Source organism: Panthera pardus, unplaced genomic scaffold (genome assembly GCF_024362965.1).
Source record: "Panthera pardus isolate Hobbes unplaced genomic scaffold, ASM2436296v1 HiC_scaffold_22, whole genome shotgun sequence".
NCBI classification, from domain to species: Eukaryota; Metazoa; Chordata; class Mammalia; order Carnivora; family Felidae; genus Panthera; species Panthera pardus.
Window position 1 is genome coordinate 22,113,411 of NW_026526788.1, and position 20,303 is coordinate 22,133,713.

The 20,303-nt window shown below is 36.8% G+C and overlaps 1 protein-coding gene and 1 non-coding gene across 4 annotated transcripts; one reads left to right on the forward strand and one right to left on the reverse strand.

Annotated features, from left to right (window-relative positions):
* Positions 1-306: 306 nt before the first annotated feature.
* On the reverse strand, positions 307-413 carry LOC128772579 (U6 spliceosomal RNA). Its single transcript, XR_008416757.1, has one exon. It is a non-coding gene; the product is annotated as a U6 spliceosomal RNA (small nuclear RNA).
* Positions 414-1,787: 1,374 nt separating this feature from the next.
* On the forward strand, positions 1,788-20,045 carry CDK1 (cyclin dependent kinase 1). 3 transcript variants are annotated; one of them, XM_019444267.2, is made up of 8 exons: positions 1,788-1,837; positions 4,417-4,477; positions 11,180-11,336; positions 12,188-12,311; positions 14,320-14,490; positions 15,934-16,097; positions 16,221-16,362; positions 19,560-20,045. In XM_019444267.2, exons 2-8 carry the CDS (start codon positions 4,441-4,443, stop codon positions 19,656-19,658), a joined length of 894 nt encoding a protein of 297 aa, XP_019299812.1. In that variant the 5' UTR covers positions 1,788-1,837; positions 4,417-4,440; the 3' UTR covers positions 19,659-20,045. The 3 variants fall into 3 exon arrangements, with proteins under 3 accessions (XP_019299812.1, XP_019299811.1, XP_019299813.1); XM_019444266.2 differs by having other exon boundaries at positions 1,795-1,909; XM_019444268.2 differs by having other exon boundaries at positions 1,831-1,895.
* The last annotated feature ends 258 nt before the right edge of the window (positions 20,046-20,303 follow it).

Below are 20,303 nucleotides of genomic sequence, written 5' to 3' on the forward strand. Positions count from 1 at the left end.
CAGTCTTCTTCTCTAAAGCTTTCTCTGGGGTAGTCAGTCTTCATTTAGAATGTGAGTTTGGGATTTTAAAAGTAAGTTTTAAAAGTTCTTAGGTTCAGGCAGAGATTTCTCTACCTCCACTGTGAATCCCAAATGCTCTGCCACCTAGGAGCATAACATTGTCAAGGCCGTGCATTAGTACCACAAATAGTGCCAGATGACACAAACTGCTCACTGTGTAAAAGGGTACTAAACACTTAAATTAAATGCATGTGATATACTACCTCTGTTCTTTACCCTAATCTGGTGCTGTTGCTGCTGCTGCTTTTTTTTTTTTTTTTTTTTAATATGGAACATGTCATCCTTACCCAGGGGCCATGCTAATATTCTCTGTGTCATTCCAATTTTAGTAAATGTGGTATCTATAAGAGCATCTAATTGGGGTCTTATTTTTTTTAAGTTTATTTATTTGTTTTTGAGAGAGAGCATGAGCATGCAGGGCAGAGAGAGAGAGAGACAGAGAATCTCAAGCAGGCTTCTTGCTGCCAGCGTAGAGCCTGACCTGATGGTTGAACTCACATACCCTAAGATCATGACCTGAGTTGAAATCAAGAGTCTAACGTTCAACCAACTGAGCCACCCAGGCACCCCATAATCTGAGTCTTCTAATACATATTTGTAGAGTTCATGGTAGTCACTCTTTCTTCTACATCCCATTAAGGGTAGGCCAAAGAGAAATTCTTACTAAGGGACTCTTATTATTCCTAGTTCTATTTTACTTATATTTTCTTAAAGACTTAAAGAAAGTTCAAGTGCAGAAATTTCTCTTAAGAATATGGTGGGGGGCAATGAAAGAGAAAGTTTTGGATACTGGATTATTTAAAGTATAATTTAGATCTTTTTTTTTCCTTTCATGGAATTGTGAATTTTTGTGTTTTAAAAAATCAACTAAAATTCTGATGTGAAAATATTTTAAAATTAAAAATGTAAAATTTTGTTTCTAACTTAAAACTTTTTAATTTTAAATTTTATTTTTTTTAAAGTTTTATCTATTTATTTTGAGAGAGACAGGGAGTAAGAGGGGGAGGGGCAGAGAGAGAGGGGGACAGAGGATCCAAAATCGGGCTTTGTGCTGACCGCAGAGAGCCCATGCAGGGCTCGAACTCACCAAGCCTAAGTCAGACCCTTAACTGACTGCGCCACCCAGGAGCCCCTGTTTTTAATTTTTAAATAAATGCAATATTTAATAAAACACTAAGCATTTTAGAAAGTGAATATATCTGTATATATATCTGTGTGTGTATATATACATATATACATATATGCACACATACATATATATACGTATATCCATATATCCATATATGTATATGTATGTATGCATGTGTGAAATGTGCTCCTCCTTTGGCCTAGCTGGAAAATCACCGACTTAGAAAAACATAAATATACGCTAGCTTTAAGTATTAGAAGTGAAAGTAATGGAATCTAAATGTATATGTAGTATCACTTTGAGTGCAAAAAGTTTTATTTTTGCCAATACTGGAAGGGGAAGTACCCGACCCAGGGTGAACGGTAGATTTCCGACGACTAGAAACAGTAGGACGACACTCTTCGGGGCTGAATGAAAGCGCCTGCGCTAAGACTCAGTTGGCGCCCGCCCTCCTGCTTTTTCTCCAGCCGCCCTTTCCATTTTTTTTCGCGCTTTAGCCACCCGGGAAGGCCCGCCCAAGCGTGGCTGGGCTCCGATTGGCTCCTTTGAAAGTCTACGGGCTATCTGATTGGTGGGCCCCGGACCCTTTAGCGCGGTGAGTTTGAAACAGCTTGCACTTAACTCCAAAGCTGGCTCTTGGAAGTTGAGGTGAGAGCGACGCTGACGTGGTAGCTGCTGCCGCTTTCGTCGTGGGATAATAAGCCGGGTAGAGTTGCTGAGGTCAGGGTCATGCCTACGGGGTGTCTGCTCGGCGGGGGTCGGCTCGGAGGCCCCCGAGAAGGAGTGCTGAGGAACCGGCTGGTATTAGGAGGCCGGACTGGGCAGCGGGGCTCTGCGCGGGGCCAGGCAGGGCCTGTGGAGACTAGGCCGGGCCTCCACTCGGCTCCGGGCCTGGCCCCGGCTTTCCAGGAAGGTTCACGGGAGCCCAGACCCAGCGGACGTACACCGGGGAGGGCTGGGGCTGCCCTGGCCTCGGAGTTGCAGTCAGGGGTCGCGGTCGGCTGTTCCGGAAAAATGCCGCCGACCTGGCTGAGGAGGCTTTCGGGTCTTGGTTGAAGCCAAAGCCTTGCATTGGTTCGACGTCGCGGAGTGCCAGGCTCCGTCGTAGGCCCTGCGGCTCCGGCCTGTCCCCTGTGCGCCCTGCTCTAGCCTTCGGGGGCGGAAGGACAGACGGCTCCGGGACCAGATACCCACGCCGGTTCCCAAACCCAGGCCGTCCCGGAACACCGAACTAACCTGTGGGCCTTCTCGGGCTTGCCTCCGTACCCAGGGCCCTTGTGCACCCAAGGCGTTTAAAAACACTTGGCCGAGGCTTAGAGCCAGAGGGGATTTGGATATTTTTCGTTTTAATTTTATGCTTGGTGGCTGTTACGTACAGTGCAAAGTGGAAAGCTAAGAAATGCGTAGAGATAGATACAAATATGTATGTATTAGTATTTTTATTTAATACTAGAGTTGGTCATGTGCACGTCCCGCTTCCTTTAAAGACCTGGAGGTCTCTGGCTAGGAGATGAAGCCGTTGGCATTTTACGTCCTGCTGCTAGTACGCAGCCCCAGGAGACATTCAAAAGGCATTTTAAAGTGACACCCTCTATTTTAAACTGTTACAAACAGGAAAATGGAGGGAGGGTAATTAAACCCAACTTTGAAATTGAAGTTTTAGCCATTTGTTCAAAGAGACCTCAAAGTCTTATTGTTCATTAGGCATATTAAATCTGGATATTGTAAAAAAAGGCAATTATCCTAATTATTGCTATTTTGTAACATTAAAATAAAAAGTATTTAATTTTTAATTAAGTTTAATTTAATGATAATTTAATATCATGACAATGTAGTGCAATTTTTTGTTCATTTAAAAAGATTTGTCTCTACCTCTGGGATAATTTTGCAGATGAATGTGAGAAATAGAACTTAAGTGTCACTCAGAGTCACCTTTACATATATGATCTTATCAGTGAGGAGAGGAGTGTGTTAAGAAATCAAGGGAATTATGATTTGGGCTTCTGAAGTTATGTTTCATCAGCAAACTTCTCAGCTGTGGACGTTTTGAGTGTCTTGTCAGCATTTTAGCAGACATTAAAACAGTCTTGCTAATGGGTGAGCAGTATGGCCACATTAGCTCCCTACTGGTGTCTTTTTTTTTTTTTTTTTTTTTAAGATTTTTAAGTAATCTCTGCACCCTGTGTGTGTGTGCGTGCGCATGTGCGTGTGAGTGAAATGTGCTCTTTCCAACATGAGACTGGAACTCACAACCCTGAGATTAAGAATTGTACACTCTTCTGACTGAGCCAGCTGTGCGTCCTGCTACTTGTGTCTTTAAAAACTGTTTCTTGGGGCGCCTGGGTGGCTCAGTTGGTTAAGTATCCGACTTTGGCTCAGGTTATGATCTAGCGGTTGGTGAGTTCAAGCCCTTTGTGGGGCTCTGTGCTGACAGCTCAGAGCCTGGAGCCTACTTTGGATTCTGTGTCTCCCCTCTCTCTCTGCCCCTCTTCCACTCATGCTCTCTCTCTGTCTCTCAAAAACTGAATAAATGTTAAAAAAAAAAAAATGTTTCTTTTGAATTCTCTTCAAAAAAATATGAAGCGATACAAATTCAGTCAAATATTATTTAAGGAAATGTTTGGGTGTATAACTAGCACACATTGGTGCTTCTTAGAAGTGTTATGTAAAGAGAACATACTTTTGTTTTTTGTTTGGGGTGTATAGATAAGTTTGTGTCTAAATTTGCATGTTAATTTGTTTGGAAGAAGCAAATACTACACTGGTTAAGATACACAAATACTTCTGATGTTTTAAGAGCCAAGAAAGGTGGGAAAATCTTAATTGCAGAAGTCCTTTCCTTTATAAGTGTTTTGGTTTTTTTAATGTTTATTTATTTTTGAGAGTGAGAGCACACAGGCAAATATGTGTGGGAGGGGCAGAGAGAGAGGGAGACAGAATCCCAAGCAGGCTCTTTGCTGTCAGCAAGCACTGAAACTGCCCTGGGGCTCAACTCAGTAACCGAGATATGACCTGAGCCGAAGTTGGACACTTAACCGACTGAGCAACCCAGGTGCCCCTGTAAGTGTTGTTTTAACGTAACTAATATTAATGGGAAATTAATACTGTACTAGAGACTGTGGAAAATGCTTTACACATTGTATCTCATTACAAACTTTAAACCTAAACCTTTGGAGTTATAGTGGCAGGTGATCATGTGATCAAATTAGTTTTTCCTCTCATTCTAGGATCTACCGTATCTACGATTAACTATGGAAGACTATACCAAAATAGAGAAAATCGGAGAAGGTGAGTGTTTTTAATACCCAAGTTTTAAAAAAGGATTTTGTAATGCTTATAACATCTGTGACATAAAGACATGTAAATATTAAAATCAAATCTTTATGGTATCCTGTGCTAATGTGCATTAATTATATGTTCTTTACATGGTAACTTAAACACAAAAATGTTCATATCCAAGAGAACTGAAATTATTCTGATATGATTACCTGGCAACCCTCTTCCCCCCAGTTATCTTAAATATGAAACACTTAAAGCAGTATTTGTAATTTGAGAAGACTGTTGATAATTCGTATGTGTGTTGGGAAAGGTTAGGGCAGTAGAATTAGGTTTAACAGTGTACTTTTAATCTCCTACAATTGTTTTTAAGGTAAATATTTTTACCTAAACTTTCTAAGCTGCTACAATAGGCTATTAAGCCAATTTAAATAAGTTTTCTATATAGTTTCCCAGAATTAAATGATCTGTCTTGTTTACATGTTTAAACAATTCTAAACCAATAGCTCTTATGTATAATTATTCATTCCCTTTCTGTAGTACTTTCATTAAAGTTTTTAAAGAATGTTTATATGGCATAAGTGATGGGTAAAAATATCCCTTTGCCTTTTTCCCCCCAACATAAAATCTAACTTTCTTTTATTTATTTTTTAATTTTTAAAGTTTATTTATTTATTTTTGAGAGAGAAGGATAGAGAACATGTGAGTGAGGGAGAGGCATGAGGGAGAGAGAATCCCAAACAGGCTCTGCTCGGCCAGCATCAAAGCCCTATGCAGGCTTGAACCCATAAACCCTGAGATCATGACCTGAGCTAAAATCAAGAGTCAGATGCTTAACTGACTGAGCCATTCAGGCACCCCAAGAGCATCTAAGTTTCTATATAAAAGTCTTGGTATTAACATTCTAAACTCTATAGGAATAAATGGTACAACTTATACTATTAGAGCCTAATTTATGTAGGGTTTGTTTTTTGTTTTTTTAATTTTTTTTTTTATTTTTGAGAGCATGAGCAGGGGAGGGGTAGAAAGAGGGAGAGAGAATCCCAAGCAGGCTCTGCTCTGGTACAACTCGGGGCTCAATTCCAGGAACCGTGAGAAAATGCACAACCTGAGCTGAAATCAAAGGTCAGATGCTCAACTGACATAGGCACCCCTATGTATGTAGATTCTGTTTCAGGGATGTTTCTGACTAGTGTATTGTTAGTGTTCTCCAAAACTATACTTGTACAAGGAGTACTACTAAAAAGCCAAGGGCAGAATACTAAAAAGAATTTGGTAAGATACTAATGATATGTTTGGGTGGTGGTTGGGTTAGAAATCGATTCTTGTTCTTAACTTACAAATGTTAGATGATTTTTTAAAAAAATCACTTAGATACTTTATTAACACCTGGTCAACTAAGCTAGTCTTGTTTCTGAGTTAAAAATAGGTTTGATTAACAGACTTAATGTTTTCTGCTTTGAGTTTTTCTTAAGTCTTCAGAGAATTTAATGAGTTCTGATTTTTAGTTTGGAATAAAAAGAAACATTCTTTTTGTGTAAATGTGTTTTTCTTTGAAACTCTGGAACTCCTAACATGCAAGAGACTGCAGATTTGACTCTTGAGGAAGGTACTGTAATTGCTACTACAAATAGTGGTTCAGAGCATAATCTGAAATGTAGTCTATTTACTGGAGTTACAAGCCTTCCCAATTCTTCTACATGATACCTCCTCATATGCCTTGTTCTTTGACCTCTGGACCTTTGGCAATGGCAATTCTTTCAATTTGTTTTCCTTAATATCCTTTTTCTTTGCTACACTGTAAGTAAGCTTTGTGAGGTTTGGGATTTTGTCTTGTTCACAGCTGTTTGAACAGTGCCTGGCAGTAGTGTCCAGCACTATTGGATGTAGTCAAATATTTGATAATAACATCAGTTTCCCTTAGTGTTTTTTCCTGTTTCTTCTTCTGGCTTGTATTGTTTTGACTACTCCAGTGCCTGGCAGTTTTAGATTATGTGGTGGACATTTTTTTTTTTCTTAAATTTTTTTTTCTAATGTTTATTTATTTTTCAGAGAGACAGAGACAGAATGTGAGTGGGTTAGGGGAAGAGAGAGAGGGAGACACAGAGTCTGACGCAGGCTCCAGGCTCTGAGCTGTCAGCACAGAGCCCGATGTGGGGCTTGAACTCAACGAGCTGTGAGATCATGACCTGAGCTGAAGTTGGACGCTCAACTGACTGAGCCACCCTGGCACCCCTTTGGTGGACATTGTTTTTGAAAAAATAAATTGTACAAATAATTTAAGGCCTAGACGATATCTTTCACACAGTATTTTCTTTTGCTTTTTGCCAGATACCTGGTCAAATTTTAACATTATAGTACTGATTTGAAAAGTTAAATTTCTTTCCCTCAACTTTTTATTTTATTTCCAAACATACAGAGAAGTTGAAAGATAAATTTAATGAACCTGTAATACATTTTACCAAGATGTTAGTTTTGTCACATTTACTTTATTATCTGTGTTTTAGCATATTGTTTTTCTGTTGACCAGTGTAAAGTAAGTTGTAGTGGTGTGCTTTACTTTTTATTTTTTTTAATTTAAATCCAAGTTCGTTAACATAGTGTAATAATAATTTGAGGAATAGAATTTACTGATTCATCACTTACATTTAACACCCTCTGTTCATCCCAATAAGTGTCTTCCTTAATGCCCCTCACCCCTTTAGCCCTTCTCCCACCCAACACTCCACCAGCAACCCTCAGTTTGTTCTCTGTATTTAAGAGTCTCTTGAGATTTGCCCCCCTCTCTGTTTTTGTCTTATTTTTTCTTTCCTTCCCTTATGTTCATCTGTTTTGTATCTTAAATTCTACATGAGTGAAATCCTGATATTTGTCTTTGACTGACTTCACTTAGTATAATATACTCTAGTTCCATTCACATTGTTGCAAATGGCAATCTTTCATTCTTTCTCATTGCCGAATAATATTTCGTTGTACATATGTATACCACATCTTCTTTATCCATTCGTCAGTCGATGGACATTTGGGTTGTTTTCATACTTTGGCTATTGTTGATAGTGCTGCTATAAACATTGGGGTGCATGTGCCCCTTCAAATCAACATTTTTGTATCCTTTGGATGAATACCAAGTAGCACAATTGCTGGGTTGAGGGGTAGTTCTATTTTTGACTTTTGAGGAACCTCCATACTGTTTTCCAGGGTGGCTGCAGATATGTCTTACTTCTAATACTTCTACATGTATCTTCTGAAGATCTAGTCAGTGTTCTGCATTTCATTTAGTGATTGATATCTCCTTAATCTTTTCTAACTTAGAATAGTTCCCCTACCTTTTCTATCTTTTCTATCTTGACACGTTGAGTTTTTTTTTATTAAATTTTTTTTTTATGTTTTATTTATTTTTGACAGAGAGAGAGAGACAGAGCATGAGCGGGGGAGGGTCAGAGAGAGAGGGAGACACAGAATCCGAAGCAGGCTCCAGGCTCTGAGCTGTCAGCACAGAGCCCCACGCGGGGCTTGAACTCACAGACCGCTAGATGATGACCTTAGCCGAAGTCGGATGCTCAACCGACTGAGCCACCCAGGCGCCCTGAAACTTTGAGTTTTTGACAACCTGATTCATTTCTTAAATATAGACTTTTCTTATTTCAGTTATTACAAAGACATTTTCTGGTTTCTTCTAAATTACAAAGATCTGAGTGTTGTCACTTTAGTTTTTGAACTCTATCATGAGAAAACATCTTTTTGGATCATGGTAGCTATATCCATGATGTGGGACCTAACTTGGCCTTTATTCACTCAATAAACATGTGTTAAATAAAGGTTTTGTGCTTAGCATTTAGAGTCTCCGTAACTTTGACTATAACATTTTTAAAAATTTAGTAATGTTTAATTCATTTCAGAGTACATACCATGCATGCATCTTATAAATAATTTTTGGTAATTGCCTAGTAGAATCATTCTGGTCTGTTTAACTAGAGCTCTGTACCAGTAGTTATGAGGGGTAATGGCTCAAAAAGAGAAAGAAGAGAACCATAGAGCACTTGTGATTTCTAAAATTAGGTAAATACTAAGTGTTGGCTATAAGTTAATTAATTGTTATGAGTAAATTTTAGACCTCGATGAGGTTGTACACTTGAAGGAAAGAAAGAATATTAGGGGGGAAAAATTTAGTCCTGAATTTACCATTAACTGCTTGTACTATATTTATGCAAGTGATGATTTTTCCCGAGTCTGCTTTCACAGTGTGCCAGGTGATTGTGCTTCTGACTTAACTACTTTTGTGTTTTTTGATGCAAGTATGATTTATACCCAAAAAATGGACAGATTTTAAGTGTACAGAAAGTTACCAATTTTTTTATTATTATTATTATTATTATTATTATTTTTTATGTTTATTTATTTCTGAGGCAGAGAGAGACAGACCATGAGCGGGGGAGGGTCAGAGAGAGAGGGAGACACAGAATCAGAAGCAGGCTCCAGGCTCCGAGCTGTCAGCACAGAGCCCGACATGGGGCTCAAACCCACAAACCGTGAGATCATGACCTGAGCCGAAGTCGGTCGCTCAACCGACTGAGCCACCCAGGCGCCCCAAAAGTTACCAATTTTTAAAGATGGTTGTAAAGATCCATAAAATTGAGGTTTTTAAAATCTGGAATGACTTTGGTTGTCCAAGAGTCACAGTTAATCCAGATTTAATCAAAATAATGTGAAATGGCTCTTTAGTCAAATTCTGTGTTTAAAATGACACCAGTATTTAGGAAGACCCACTATTGTATAGAATTAAAAAAAATTTTTTTTTGGATGTTTATTTTTGAAAGAGACAGCATGAGTGGGGGAGGGGCACGTACACACACACACACAGAATCTGAAGCAGGCTTCAGGCTCTGAGCCATCAGCACAGAGCCTGACATGGGGCTTGAACTCACGAACCATGAGATCATGACCTGAGCCTAAGTCAGTTAACTGAACCACCCAGGCACCCCTAGAATTTCTCTTTAAAACAAAATTAGGGGATCCTGGCTGGCTCACTTGGTAAAGTATGCAACTTTGGATCTCAGGGTTATGAGTTCAGGCCCTATGTTGGGTGTTGAGATTACTCAAAAATAAAATCTTAAAACAAAATTAGAACAAAGTTTATATAACATCAGTTTGCCACTCACCAAACCATCTCTAATAATCTAATTAAGCCAGTAGATAATTTGATAGTAGTTCTTAGCCTTTTTAAAAACATTGCTACCTTTGGAGAAACTGGTAAAAACTATAATAGATCTCTTTAGAAAAATGTACTCTAATCACTTTTGAAGTTATACTGATGTTACAGAAGAATAAGGTATTCAGTAAAATTTTATGTATAGTCAAGCAGTTCAGGATCTCCCTAAATTTTCCAATTCCAGTTTAAAGATTGTATTTATTTAAGATTTTATTTATTTATTTTACTTTGAAAATTTTTTTTTAATGTTTATTTTTGAGAGACAGCATGAGCAGGGAAGGGGCAGAAAGAGTGGGTGACACAGAATCCAAAACAAGCTCCAGGTTCTGAGCTGTCAGCACAGACCTCAACTTGGGGCTTGGACTCGCAAACTGCGAGATCATGACCTGTGCCAAAATCGAATCCCTAACTGAGCCACCCAGGTGCCCCTGTTTATTTTAATTTTAAGTAGGCTTCACGCCCATCATGGGGCTTGACCTCATGACCCTGAGATCAAGAGTCACATGTTTCACCTACTGAACCAGGCACCCCTCCCACTCCGGTTTTAAAACGCACTAAATCTGGGGACTAAATGTGTCCTGTATATGAACTTTTTAAATCAACTAATCTGCCTCCCTTAATATTGCCACTTCTGTCCTCTGTATCCACCCTTCTCCTGCCCAAGATCCCGTATATTGACATTGTTACTCCTTATCTGAAGCCTATATATCCAAATCAGTGTTCTTGTTAACTTCAGAATGGGTGGGAGGCTTTCCTACTATATAGTAGATATTGTGAACTTTAATAGATTTTATAAATATATATTTTGTAATGTTTGTTTATCTTTGAGAGACTAAAAGCATGAGCAGTGGAAGGGCAGAGAGAGCGGGAGACAGAGGATCTGAAGCAGGCCCTGTGCTGATAGCAGAGAGCTTGATGCTGGGCTTGAACTCATGAACCTTGAGATTATGACCTGAGCCAAAGTCAGATGCTTAAACCGACTAAGCCACCCAGGTGCTCCATATTTAATAAATATTTAATAAAATATTTTAGCCCCATTCTTTTTTAGATAAGGGTTGAGTATGTATTTGATATGCATAAAGCAGTCTATACAAAGTTTTCTGAAAGTGTCACAGTGACTCCTGTTAATAATTCCTCAGCCCAAATCCTCACCTTGTATTTTATGCCTGCTTTATTGTTAGATTGGATATTTGAAAAGAGATAAATTTCGATCTGCAAAGGATCCGTTTTCTTCTCTAAAATGTGCTGGGAAATTACTTGTTATTTAAATGTATGGGAAAATTGTGATGACTACATGAACTTTATTTCTAAACTATAGATGTGATAGGTTGTAGTTACCCGCAATTTCTTTTTGGAAGTGATGAGAGTATCATCATGAGTATGATACTTCCTAGCTGGTCACAGTAGACATTTCTATCACATGACATTTTACAAGATGAGTCATTTTGTAAAATGTTAGTTTGTGGAGGGTGTCGTATAGTAGACATTTACTTTGTCTATTTCAGGTACCTATGGAGTTGTGTATAAGGGTAGACACAAAACTACAGGTCAAGTGGTAGCCATGAAGAAAATCAGACTAGAAAGTGAAGAGGAAGGGGTTCCTAGTACCGCAATTCGGGAAATTTCTCTATTAAAAGAACTTCGTCATCCAAATATAGTCAGGTATGGTATATTTGAATTTAAACCATTTTCCGCATACTATTTCAAGTGTGAATTTCAACGTAGAAATTTTTACATTTGTTTAATATCTGGTCTAATTGCTGAGCAGAAGAGAACCCTACTATTTTTGTTAATTGGGGGTGCCAGGCATAGGTAAATGGGCTGTTAAAACAGGAGCAGGGTGATAAGAGATTAGTATTGAGAGCTGAAAACTCAAGGTAAACCAGCCAAGGGAGAAAAAAGTCCTTTTTCACAGACCTTTATCACCTATACCAGTCTGAGCTTTGGTCCTTGAAGACCTCTTAATCAGAGTCCTAAGACAGGTAGTTCTGTCAGATGAAAAAGAAAAGTGTTTTTCTTTCTTTTAACTATTTGGATTGGTATTGGCGGGGAGGGAGGGTGTTTCCTAACAGGCCAAGTTACGGTTAAATTTCATTTTTCTGGGGTTGGAGATAATGAGCAACTGTTAAGGGTTCCTAATAAATTTTAAAATTTATTTCTGTAATTCACTTCAGTGAAAAAACAAACTCTGAGCAACAAGTAGTCAACCTAGAAATGTTCTTTTGTAATAGAAGTGGTTTGACAGTTAGTACCTTCTGTATAATGTTACTTAATTTTCAGTTGCTGCCCTGAGAGTCCTTTCTCAAATTCTAGTTTAGAACTAAGGTTTTCATTACTAGGGAAGCTACCATCTCTTCTTTCCCAAAACAGTATGTACTTTTTGTTGTTACAGAAAATTTCTTAAAGCTTCACTTTCTGTGATAGCCACTGTTAAGTTTATGGAAGCTTTATTTTGTGAGAGGTCAAAAATGTTTCGTAGATATTTTTTTCCATATAATTGTTTTGTTCTTCAGTCTTCAAGATGTGCTTATGCAAGATTCCAGGTTATATCTCATCTTTGAATTCCTTTCCATGGATCTCAAGAAATACTTAGATTCCATCCCTCCTGGTCAGTTCATGGAATCTTCACTTGTTAAGGTAAAAAGCTTACTTAAGTTTATTAGTATTTATCCATTGTGAGTGTAAAGTGTCTATTCTGTAGAAGTTCCTGTGTTTTGGGGGAATATCCTTGGAAAGAGTGTTAGGAAATAGAACTAGGAAGATTTTTTTTCCACAGTCTATAGGTTAGATTGTTACCCCTTTTATTACTAGATACTGCTTCTAGTTGTAGAGTGAAAAGTTGTGCCTGAGACAACAAAACCAGTAGGTATGTATTCCATTGTTGGAAGCTAGGATGTTTTGGTCTTTATTTGAGGGTCAGATATGTGTGAAACAATGTAACAAAAGCTTGGGGTAAGGTAATGATGGCAAGTGGTTTTATTTTATTCTGGTTTTGAATGTTTTGGTTAATTTACAATAGACATTTCTATATTATAAATGTATAATTTCTAAATTATAAATGTATAATTTTTTTAAAAGCACTGAAGGGTATATGTGGATATGTCTTATCTTTACACTAACTCTACCAAACCACTTCTCAGAGGTAGGTACCCATTGTTAGTTTTTTAATAGTCTTACAGACACTTGCATGTCAACTTTGTGTACATACATACGCTGTTTTACAAAACTGTAAAACCCTTTTTCTGTGAAACATTCAACATATAGCCTTGCCTGTTTACCTAAATGTTTGATCTGATTATTTAAACCAGTTCCATACTAATAAACATTGAAATTGTTTTCCAGCTTGGTGATTCATGCTCTTAGGAACAATGCTGCAGTGAATCCTTATGTATATTGATCTTCATTTGCAATTTTATAGGATAAGTTCTTATAACTTGAATCAATGAGTTGAAGATGTTTATTTACATTTAAAATCATGATAGTGCCTGTTGCCCTCCAAAGACTTGTAGCAGTTTACTCATTGTGGTGGGTAACAGTTACTGTTTTAGTACCTAGCTTTATCAATCTTTTAAATATTTTATCAGTCCATCATGTGAAAAAGGCAAATATTTTGTATCTCATGTAATAATTTTTCATTTTTTAGCCTTTTTATAAACATCTTCATTGATGTTTCTGTTAGGATATTTTTTCACTGGTCTCTAAGGTCCTTTTTGCTAACATGTTGATAATACTCCCTTTATTCCTTTTTTCTTTTGTTGTTTTGACTTGTTAATGGCATATACCATTAATAATTTTTATCATATATTTAACAGTCTTATACATAACTTTTGGACTTTAGCTTATATGTCTTTCAAACATCGTGTATGCTAGAACAATACTTGACAATATTTTTTAGTAGGTTGCCACACCTCCCTTTTGTTTGTGTTAAACTGTGTGGATGGATCAAAGTTTTATTTTGGTATAAAGAACTAGGGATCTTAATGGTTATCCATTTGTTCCAACAGTTGATTTTATGTATTATTTTATAATTTTGAACTTTATAAGTCAATATTGTTACTATGTATACTTCAGATTTCTGTAATATTCATGTTGCTTCAAATGACAATTACGTTGTCTTGGCAACACCTGTCTTGTATAATACTTTTCTCTGAACTAATAAATAGCATGTTATAATAATTGTCTCTATTTAAATATATAATCATAATATCCTGTTTGTTATTTCTTTTGGAATCTGTGACCAGGGTTTCTAAAGAGGAAATGAATATGTAATAAGAAATAGAGATGGACAAATCTTAATAAAATTAGAGTTGCTATAAGTATATAGATAAAAGTTTACAAAACTTTCTATACAGAAAACTAATTAGGACTTAAGAATAAGAGATGAAAAAAGAATGAGAGATGAAAAATAGTAGAAGACTAAATGAGTTCATATGGATGTGTCCATAAAGTGAATATCTTAGCATATCAGTGGGCTTCTCACCCCAAATGCTGCTTGCTAGTCTCAAATGGCCTGAAAGCTTTTGTGGCAGTTAAATTGTTTACCTGCATTATAATTTCTTATATCTTTGAAACAAACCCACCAAGATTATTTAGAAAATTATTGTGTGGTACAGTTAAGTTTCTAACTTATGTTTCCTTCTTCCAGAGTTACTTGTACCAAATTCTACAAGGGATTGTGTTTTGCCACTCCAGAAGAGTTTTGCACAGAGACTTAAAACCTCAAAATCTATTGATTGATGACAAAGGAACAATTAAATTGGCTGATTTTGGCCTCGCCAGAGCTTTTGGAATACCTATTAGAGTATATACACATGAGGTATGTAGAATAGTGGTTTTTGTGTTTTAGAGTATGTGTGATTGCTGGATTGTTTTCTGTATTTGTTTTTTAAGTCAAGAAAGAAATAATAAAGGTTTCCATTGTGCAGGATTAATTTATTGCCTCTCAGCTCCAAACTCACCCTTCACTGCATGTTATGTGAAAATCTAACTCAGACCTTTAAATATTATTTCTTTGCCAGTAGGTGTGATGTCAGTGGATGGTGTTGGAGAGGCACTGCAGGAGGAAGGGGTTATCCTTGCTACAGTTCTAGAAATTATTATTTCTTATTAGTCAGTCTCTTTATTCTAACCCTCTCTTAGTTTAGAATCTTTCTTAGTAAATTTTACCCATGCAAATCGCCTGTGTGTTTTTTGTCTCCTGCTTGGATCCTCTGGTACACAAATTGGTTAAAAGACAGGTTTTTTTTACCTAAGGGTTACTGTTTCAGGTACATTTAGAAGCTACTATAACGGTTTTCAGTGTTAATACAGATGACATGGCATTTCATTTGTTATTTCTGGAGAGAAAGGGAATATTGAATTGTATAATAGAGAGCTTCTGGAAAACTGTCTTCTGTGGGGTTGTCTATCCCTGAGCCCAAAGACTATCTTCAAATCAAAACTTAGAACAGTGTTCATTTGGTTAGATGTCTTGGCTTCTTTTTATCATCCCTTTTTATTATTTTTCCCATAGCTGTATAAATAAAGATTATTTGGTTCCCATTGGCTTAAACAGATGCTTAAGTTAGAGATGATATTTTTGCCGTGACAAATTATAGATAGTAAAATAATAGATTACCCCTAGGCCACTGTTATTTGACTTATGTTTTTATTTTCTTAAGTTTATTTTGAGAGAAAGCACAAACAAGTGCTGGTGGAGTAGGGGCAGAGAGAGGGAGAGAATTCCAAGCAGGCTCCATACCGGGCTTGAGCTCATGCATAAACTGAGATCATGACCTGAGCAGAAATCAAGAGTTAGACGTTTAGCTGACTGAGCCACCCAGGAGTCCCTGACTTAACATTGTTAGCATGTAAGCAGTATTCATTCATTTGTACGGTGCCACACTGAATTTATTATCAATTGCCTTTTTGGTTTTTTTGAAAAGTGAATGCTATCTTGACTTTTTTTTTATCCTTTTCCTCTAATGATTTGAAAAGCAAGAAAAGAGTTCGTATGTTTGTGTAGTGTTTTTTAACCTAATGAATAGAACTTAGGAATGAAATATTTATCTTCCATTTAGTATATTGTGTATAGTTAATTGACTTTCAAACAATATTATCAGAGGAATTAATGGAACTTTCTAAAGGATAGTCCTACTGAAATATAAATGTTTATATTTAGGTATTTAATGCATTTTTTAAATTTAATATTTAATTAAAATTTTTTAATGTATTTATTTAAAGGTATTTTTATTCAGTGTAAAAATTTGCTTTGTAATAGGTAGTGACACTCTGGTATAGATCTCCAGAAGTACTGCTGGGGTCAGCTCGCTACTCAACTCCAGTTGACATTTGGAGTATAGGCACTATATTTGCAGAATTAGCAACTAAGAAACCACTTTTCCATGGGGATTCAGAAATTGATCAACTCTTCAGAATTTTCAGGTATTTTTGCCTTATATTTAAGCTTTTAAGAAGTTTTCAGATGAAATAATAATAAGGCAACATGTATAACAATAAGATTATATGTATGCTTTAATAATTTTTTTGTTTTTCTCTGGCTTTTAGAGCTTTGGGCACCCCCAATAATGAAGTGTGGCCAGAAGTGGAATCTTTACAGGACTATAAGAATACATTTCCCAAGTGGAAACCAGGAAGTCTGGCATCCCATGTCAAAAACTTGGATGAAAATGGCTTGGATCTGCTCTCGGTAAGAAGACCCTTTATACTGATTTCAACATTATTGATTCTGAATGTACTCAATTCCTTTCTTTTACCTGGGAAATAGAAAGCCAATATATATTGTGCTAGGCACATAGCTATTATGACTGTTAATGTTTATTATGTTACTAGCTTCATTTTAGATACCAAGAAACATTAGTGGTTTTGAGAGGAGGATTCAGCATTAGATGTTATTTGTTTGTTTTTTTAATCTTACATAGCGAAGATGCTCTGTGAAGGCAAGGCCAGGGTTAGTACACCTTTATTTAAGTTGCTGGTGTGTAATGGCCCTCCCTTCTAACTTTTTGTCCCGGTGTGTACTACTTTTTAGTTTATCCGAGACATAGGTTTTTCCTTATTGCTTGATATTTTTAGTTATTAAAGCCATTTACTGCATGAACTCTCATTTCTTACTTTGTGCCTTATTTCTACATCAGAAAGGTTAGGAGGAATAATGTAATTCTTATAAATCCATGGGGCATGTCTGACTTTTCATTTCACCTCAGGTCATGACCCCAGGATCCTTGGGATCAAGTCCCTCATAGGGCTCTGCACTGAGCATGGAGCCTGCTTGAGATTATCTCTTTCCCTCTGTTCCTTTTCCCTGCTCTCTCTCTCTCTCTCAGTCTCTCTCTCAAAAAAAAAAAAAAAAAAAAGTATTAACAAACTATAAAAAAAAATTGCATTTACTACTACATTGCCACTCTCAACTAATAGTTGTTTTCTTTAAAAATAGGGCCAAAAAAATCTATTAGGATAAAAAAGAAATTGTCCTAGGCCTGCTTTAGGAAAATTGTTTTTTAGAACAGTATTTAAATATTGAGCTTTTCTCTCAACAATAGCCAAATTATGGAAAGAGCCTAAATGTCCATCAACTGATGAATGGATAAAGAAATTGTGGTTTATATACACAATGGAGTACTACGTGGCAATGAGAAAGAATGAAATATGGCCCTTTGTAGCAACGTGGATGGAGCTGGAGAGTGTTATACTAAGTGAAATAAGCCATACAGAGAAAGACAGATACCACATGTTTTCACTCTTATGTGGATCCTGAGAAACTTAACAGGAACCCATGGGGGAGGGGAAGGAAAAAAATAAAAGGTTAGAGTGGGAGAGAGCCAAAGCATGAGACTCTTAAAAACTGAGAACAAACTGAGGGCTGATGGGGGGGTGCGAGGGAGGGGAGGGTGGGTGATGGGTATTGAAGAGGGCATCTTTTTGGGATGAGCACTGGGTGTTGTATGGAAACCAATTTGACAATAAATTTCATATATTTTAAAAAAATAAAAATAAAAAATAACAAAAAAAATATTGAGCTTTTATTTGTTTATTTTTTTAAAAGTTTATTTATTTTGAGAGAGAGTGCACGTGGCGGGGGGGGGGGGGGGGCGGGCAGAGAGAGAATCCCAAGCAGGCTCTGCACTGTCAGTGCAAAGCCCTACCCAGGGCTTGATCTTATAAACCTTGAGATCATGACCTGAGCTGAAATCAAGAGTCAGGCGCTTAGCTGACTGAGCCACTCAAGCGCCTCTAAATATCGAACTTTTGTTTATTTTTTTTTAAGTACATTTAGTTTGAGAGAGACAGCACAAGTGAGGGAGGGTCAGAGAGAAGGGAGGGAGCAAGAATCCCAAGCAGGCCCTGCACCAGTGGTGCAGAACTCCACAGAGCCCGACACAGAGCTTGAACCCACAAACTGTAGTACAGACCCCTACACGGAGCTCATACCCACGAGCTGTGAGATCATGACCTGAGCTGAAGTCAGACACTTAACTAACTGAGCCACCCAGATGCCCCCTAAATCTTAAGCTTTTAGATGGAACTAATTTTTATGAATCTTGGCTAATGTAATATTGTGATATTATCCTGTAAATCTTCTAATTGGTCTTTGGGCTCCTTTCAGAATTTATAAATCATTATGCCTCTAAATTCAGCTCAGATTTCCAAATTGCTTACAGTGAAATCCCAAGTCCTTTACCTGTCATTCAGATATTTTATGTATCAATATTATTGATTTGACTTAGAAGGCCTTTCAGATCTGTCTTTTTAGCTTCTGTAATTCTTGAACACAAAGAATTTCACTTCAGTCAATGAAACTCAAATACTGTAAATCATGATTCCTTAGTCTAGCTAGTATTGACATCTTGGACTGGATCATTTTTTGTTAATGGGATCGGTCCTGTACACTCTAAGATATTTAACAACATTCCAGTCCTTTGCCCTATACCTGCCTGTAGCATGTTCCTCTCAGTTGTGACAATTGCCAAATGCCAGACATTGCCAAATGTTCACTGAGGGGCAGAATCTCACCCAGATGAGAACCACTACTGTAAAACATCAGACTTGGTTTCACATTTAAGCTTTACCACTGCTTAGCTTTATGAATTGCTGGGGCAAGCCGCTTAACCTCTGAGCCTCAGTGTCCTCATTGTAAAATGGGACCAATACTTACCTTTGTTGTGAGGATTGTGTAACACGGTATGTGTCAAGCACTTAATATAGTGCTAAATATGTAATAGCAGCTCAAAGGGTAACTAGATAGTAAAAGTATGTCTGGTTTGCTTATTGATTTGATTTTCTTTAAGATTAATGTTTCTTAAAGATGAAATTTAAGATCAGCATTAAACTTTATGCAGTCTTTTCTGGTTATGTGTAAATTAAGTTTAATACTAGATTGACCATCATTCATTTAGTCTCTCATTTTAACTATGTTTATAACACATTGTGCTCTGGTTTTGTTTTTATTTGGAACTTGATGGAAGCTACATTAGAAACCACTATAGCTAATTGCCACCATTTCAAGAATGTTGTAAATAACTCAGATGGCCATTTAATTCTCAAAGTAAATATAGTTAACTAGATATCTTTCTTAAATTTATGTCCTGGTTTTAAAACTATCTCTATCTCACTAAGAATGCTTGTGTCTTAAAGCATAATTTATAGCAGAAAGAGGTTATTGAGGTATCTACGATTTAAGGAATAAGAGCTAGAGGGTGAAGTATGGAGGATTGAGACATTTATGTGGTATGGTACTGAACTAATGGAAATGTTCATGTAGTAGTAATTTTTATTAAAATTGTTAGCTTATGGCTTATTGGTAGAAAAATTAAAGCTTTATTTTTTTATGGTTCATTTCTTAAATCAAAACCTTTTTTCTTTTTTATCTTCCCGCCCCCCCTCCAGAAAATGTTGGTCTATGATCCTGCCAAACGAATTTCTGGCAAAATGGCACTGAATCATCCATATTTTAATGATTTGGACAATCAGATTAAGAAGATGTAGCTTTCTGAGCATTTCCACGTATCAAAAACAGATAGTTATATTTTTACTGTTAACTTTGTCTATTTTTTGTTTTGTGTTTTTCTTTCTTTGTCGTAAACTTAAGCTGTACTTCATCTTCTGATTTCAAAACTGTAACTTAAAAATGTAAATATTGTTCTATATGAATTTAAATATAATAATTCTGTATATGTTTATAGATCTCACTGTAACAACTATATGTTACCATAATAAAAGTATAAATCTAGTACTGATGTCAGGAATTGGAAAAATTTTGAGTTAGCTTAAATCATCTCAAATCTTTAGAGTCTGGTTTTCCTGTAGTTGGAACCACCAAAATTTAGGAAAGTGTGCTAAGTTCAAAGTTCATAAAGCTTTGAAGTGTTTTTATGCTCTGTTTAAATTTTTGTCTGTTTCTTGCCAAGTGGTAACCGTACAACCTGCCTAAAGATGAGTATTTTTCTGCTGTTATTTCAATTTGTGACCTAAATGTTCAAGCATTCAGAATGAGAAAACTATTGAGATTTGAGAAATGATGCTAAATTTATAGAGGTTTTCAGTAACCTATAAAACTAACATTAGAGCATGCCAAAGTTTGCTAGGTTTTACAGTCAAAGATCAAGGGCTGCTCACAGCAGGGAAGAACAG

Excerpts from the sequence above, each read along its gene's own strand:
- CDK1 (XM_019444267.2), top strand. The coding sequence starts at position 4,441 with ATGGAAGACTATACCAAAATAGAGAAAATCGGAGAAG. Across the intron at positions 14,491-15,933 it reads TTAGAGTATATACACATGAG|GTAGTGACACTCTGGTATAG; the intron begins GTATGTAGAATA and ends GCTTTGTAATAG. Across the intron at positions 16,363-19,559 it reads ATGGCTTGGATCTGCTCTCG|AAAATGTTGGTCTATGATCC; the intron begins GTAAGAAGACCC and ends CCCCCCCTCCAG.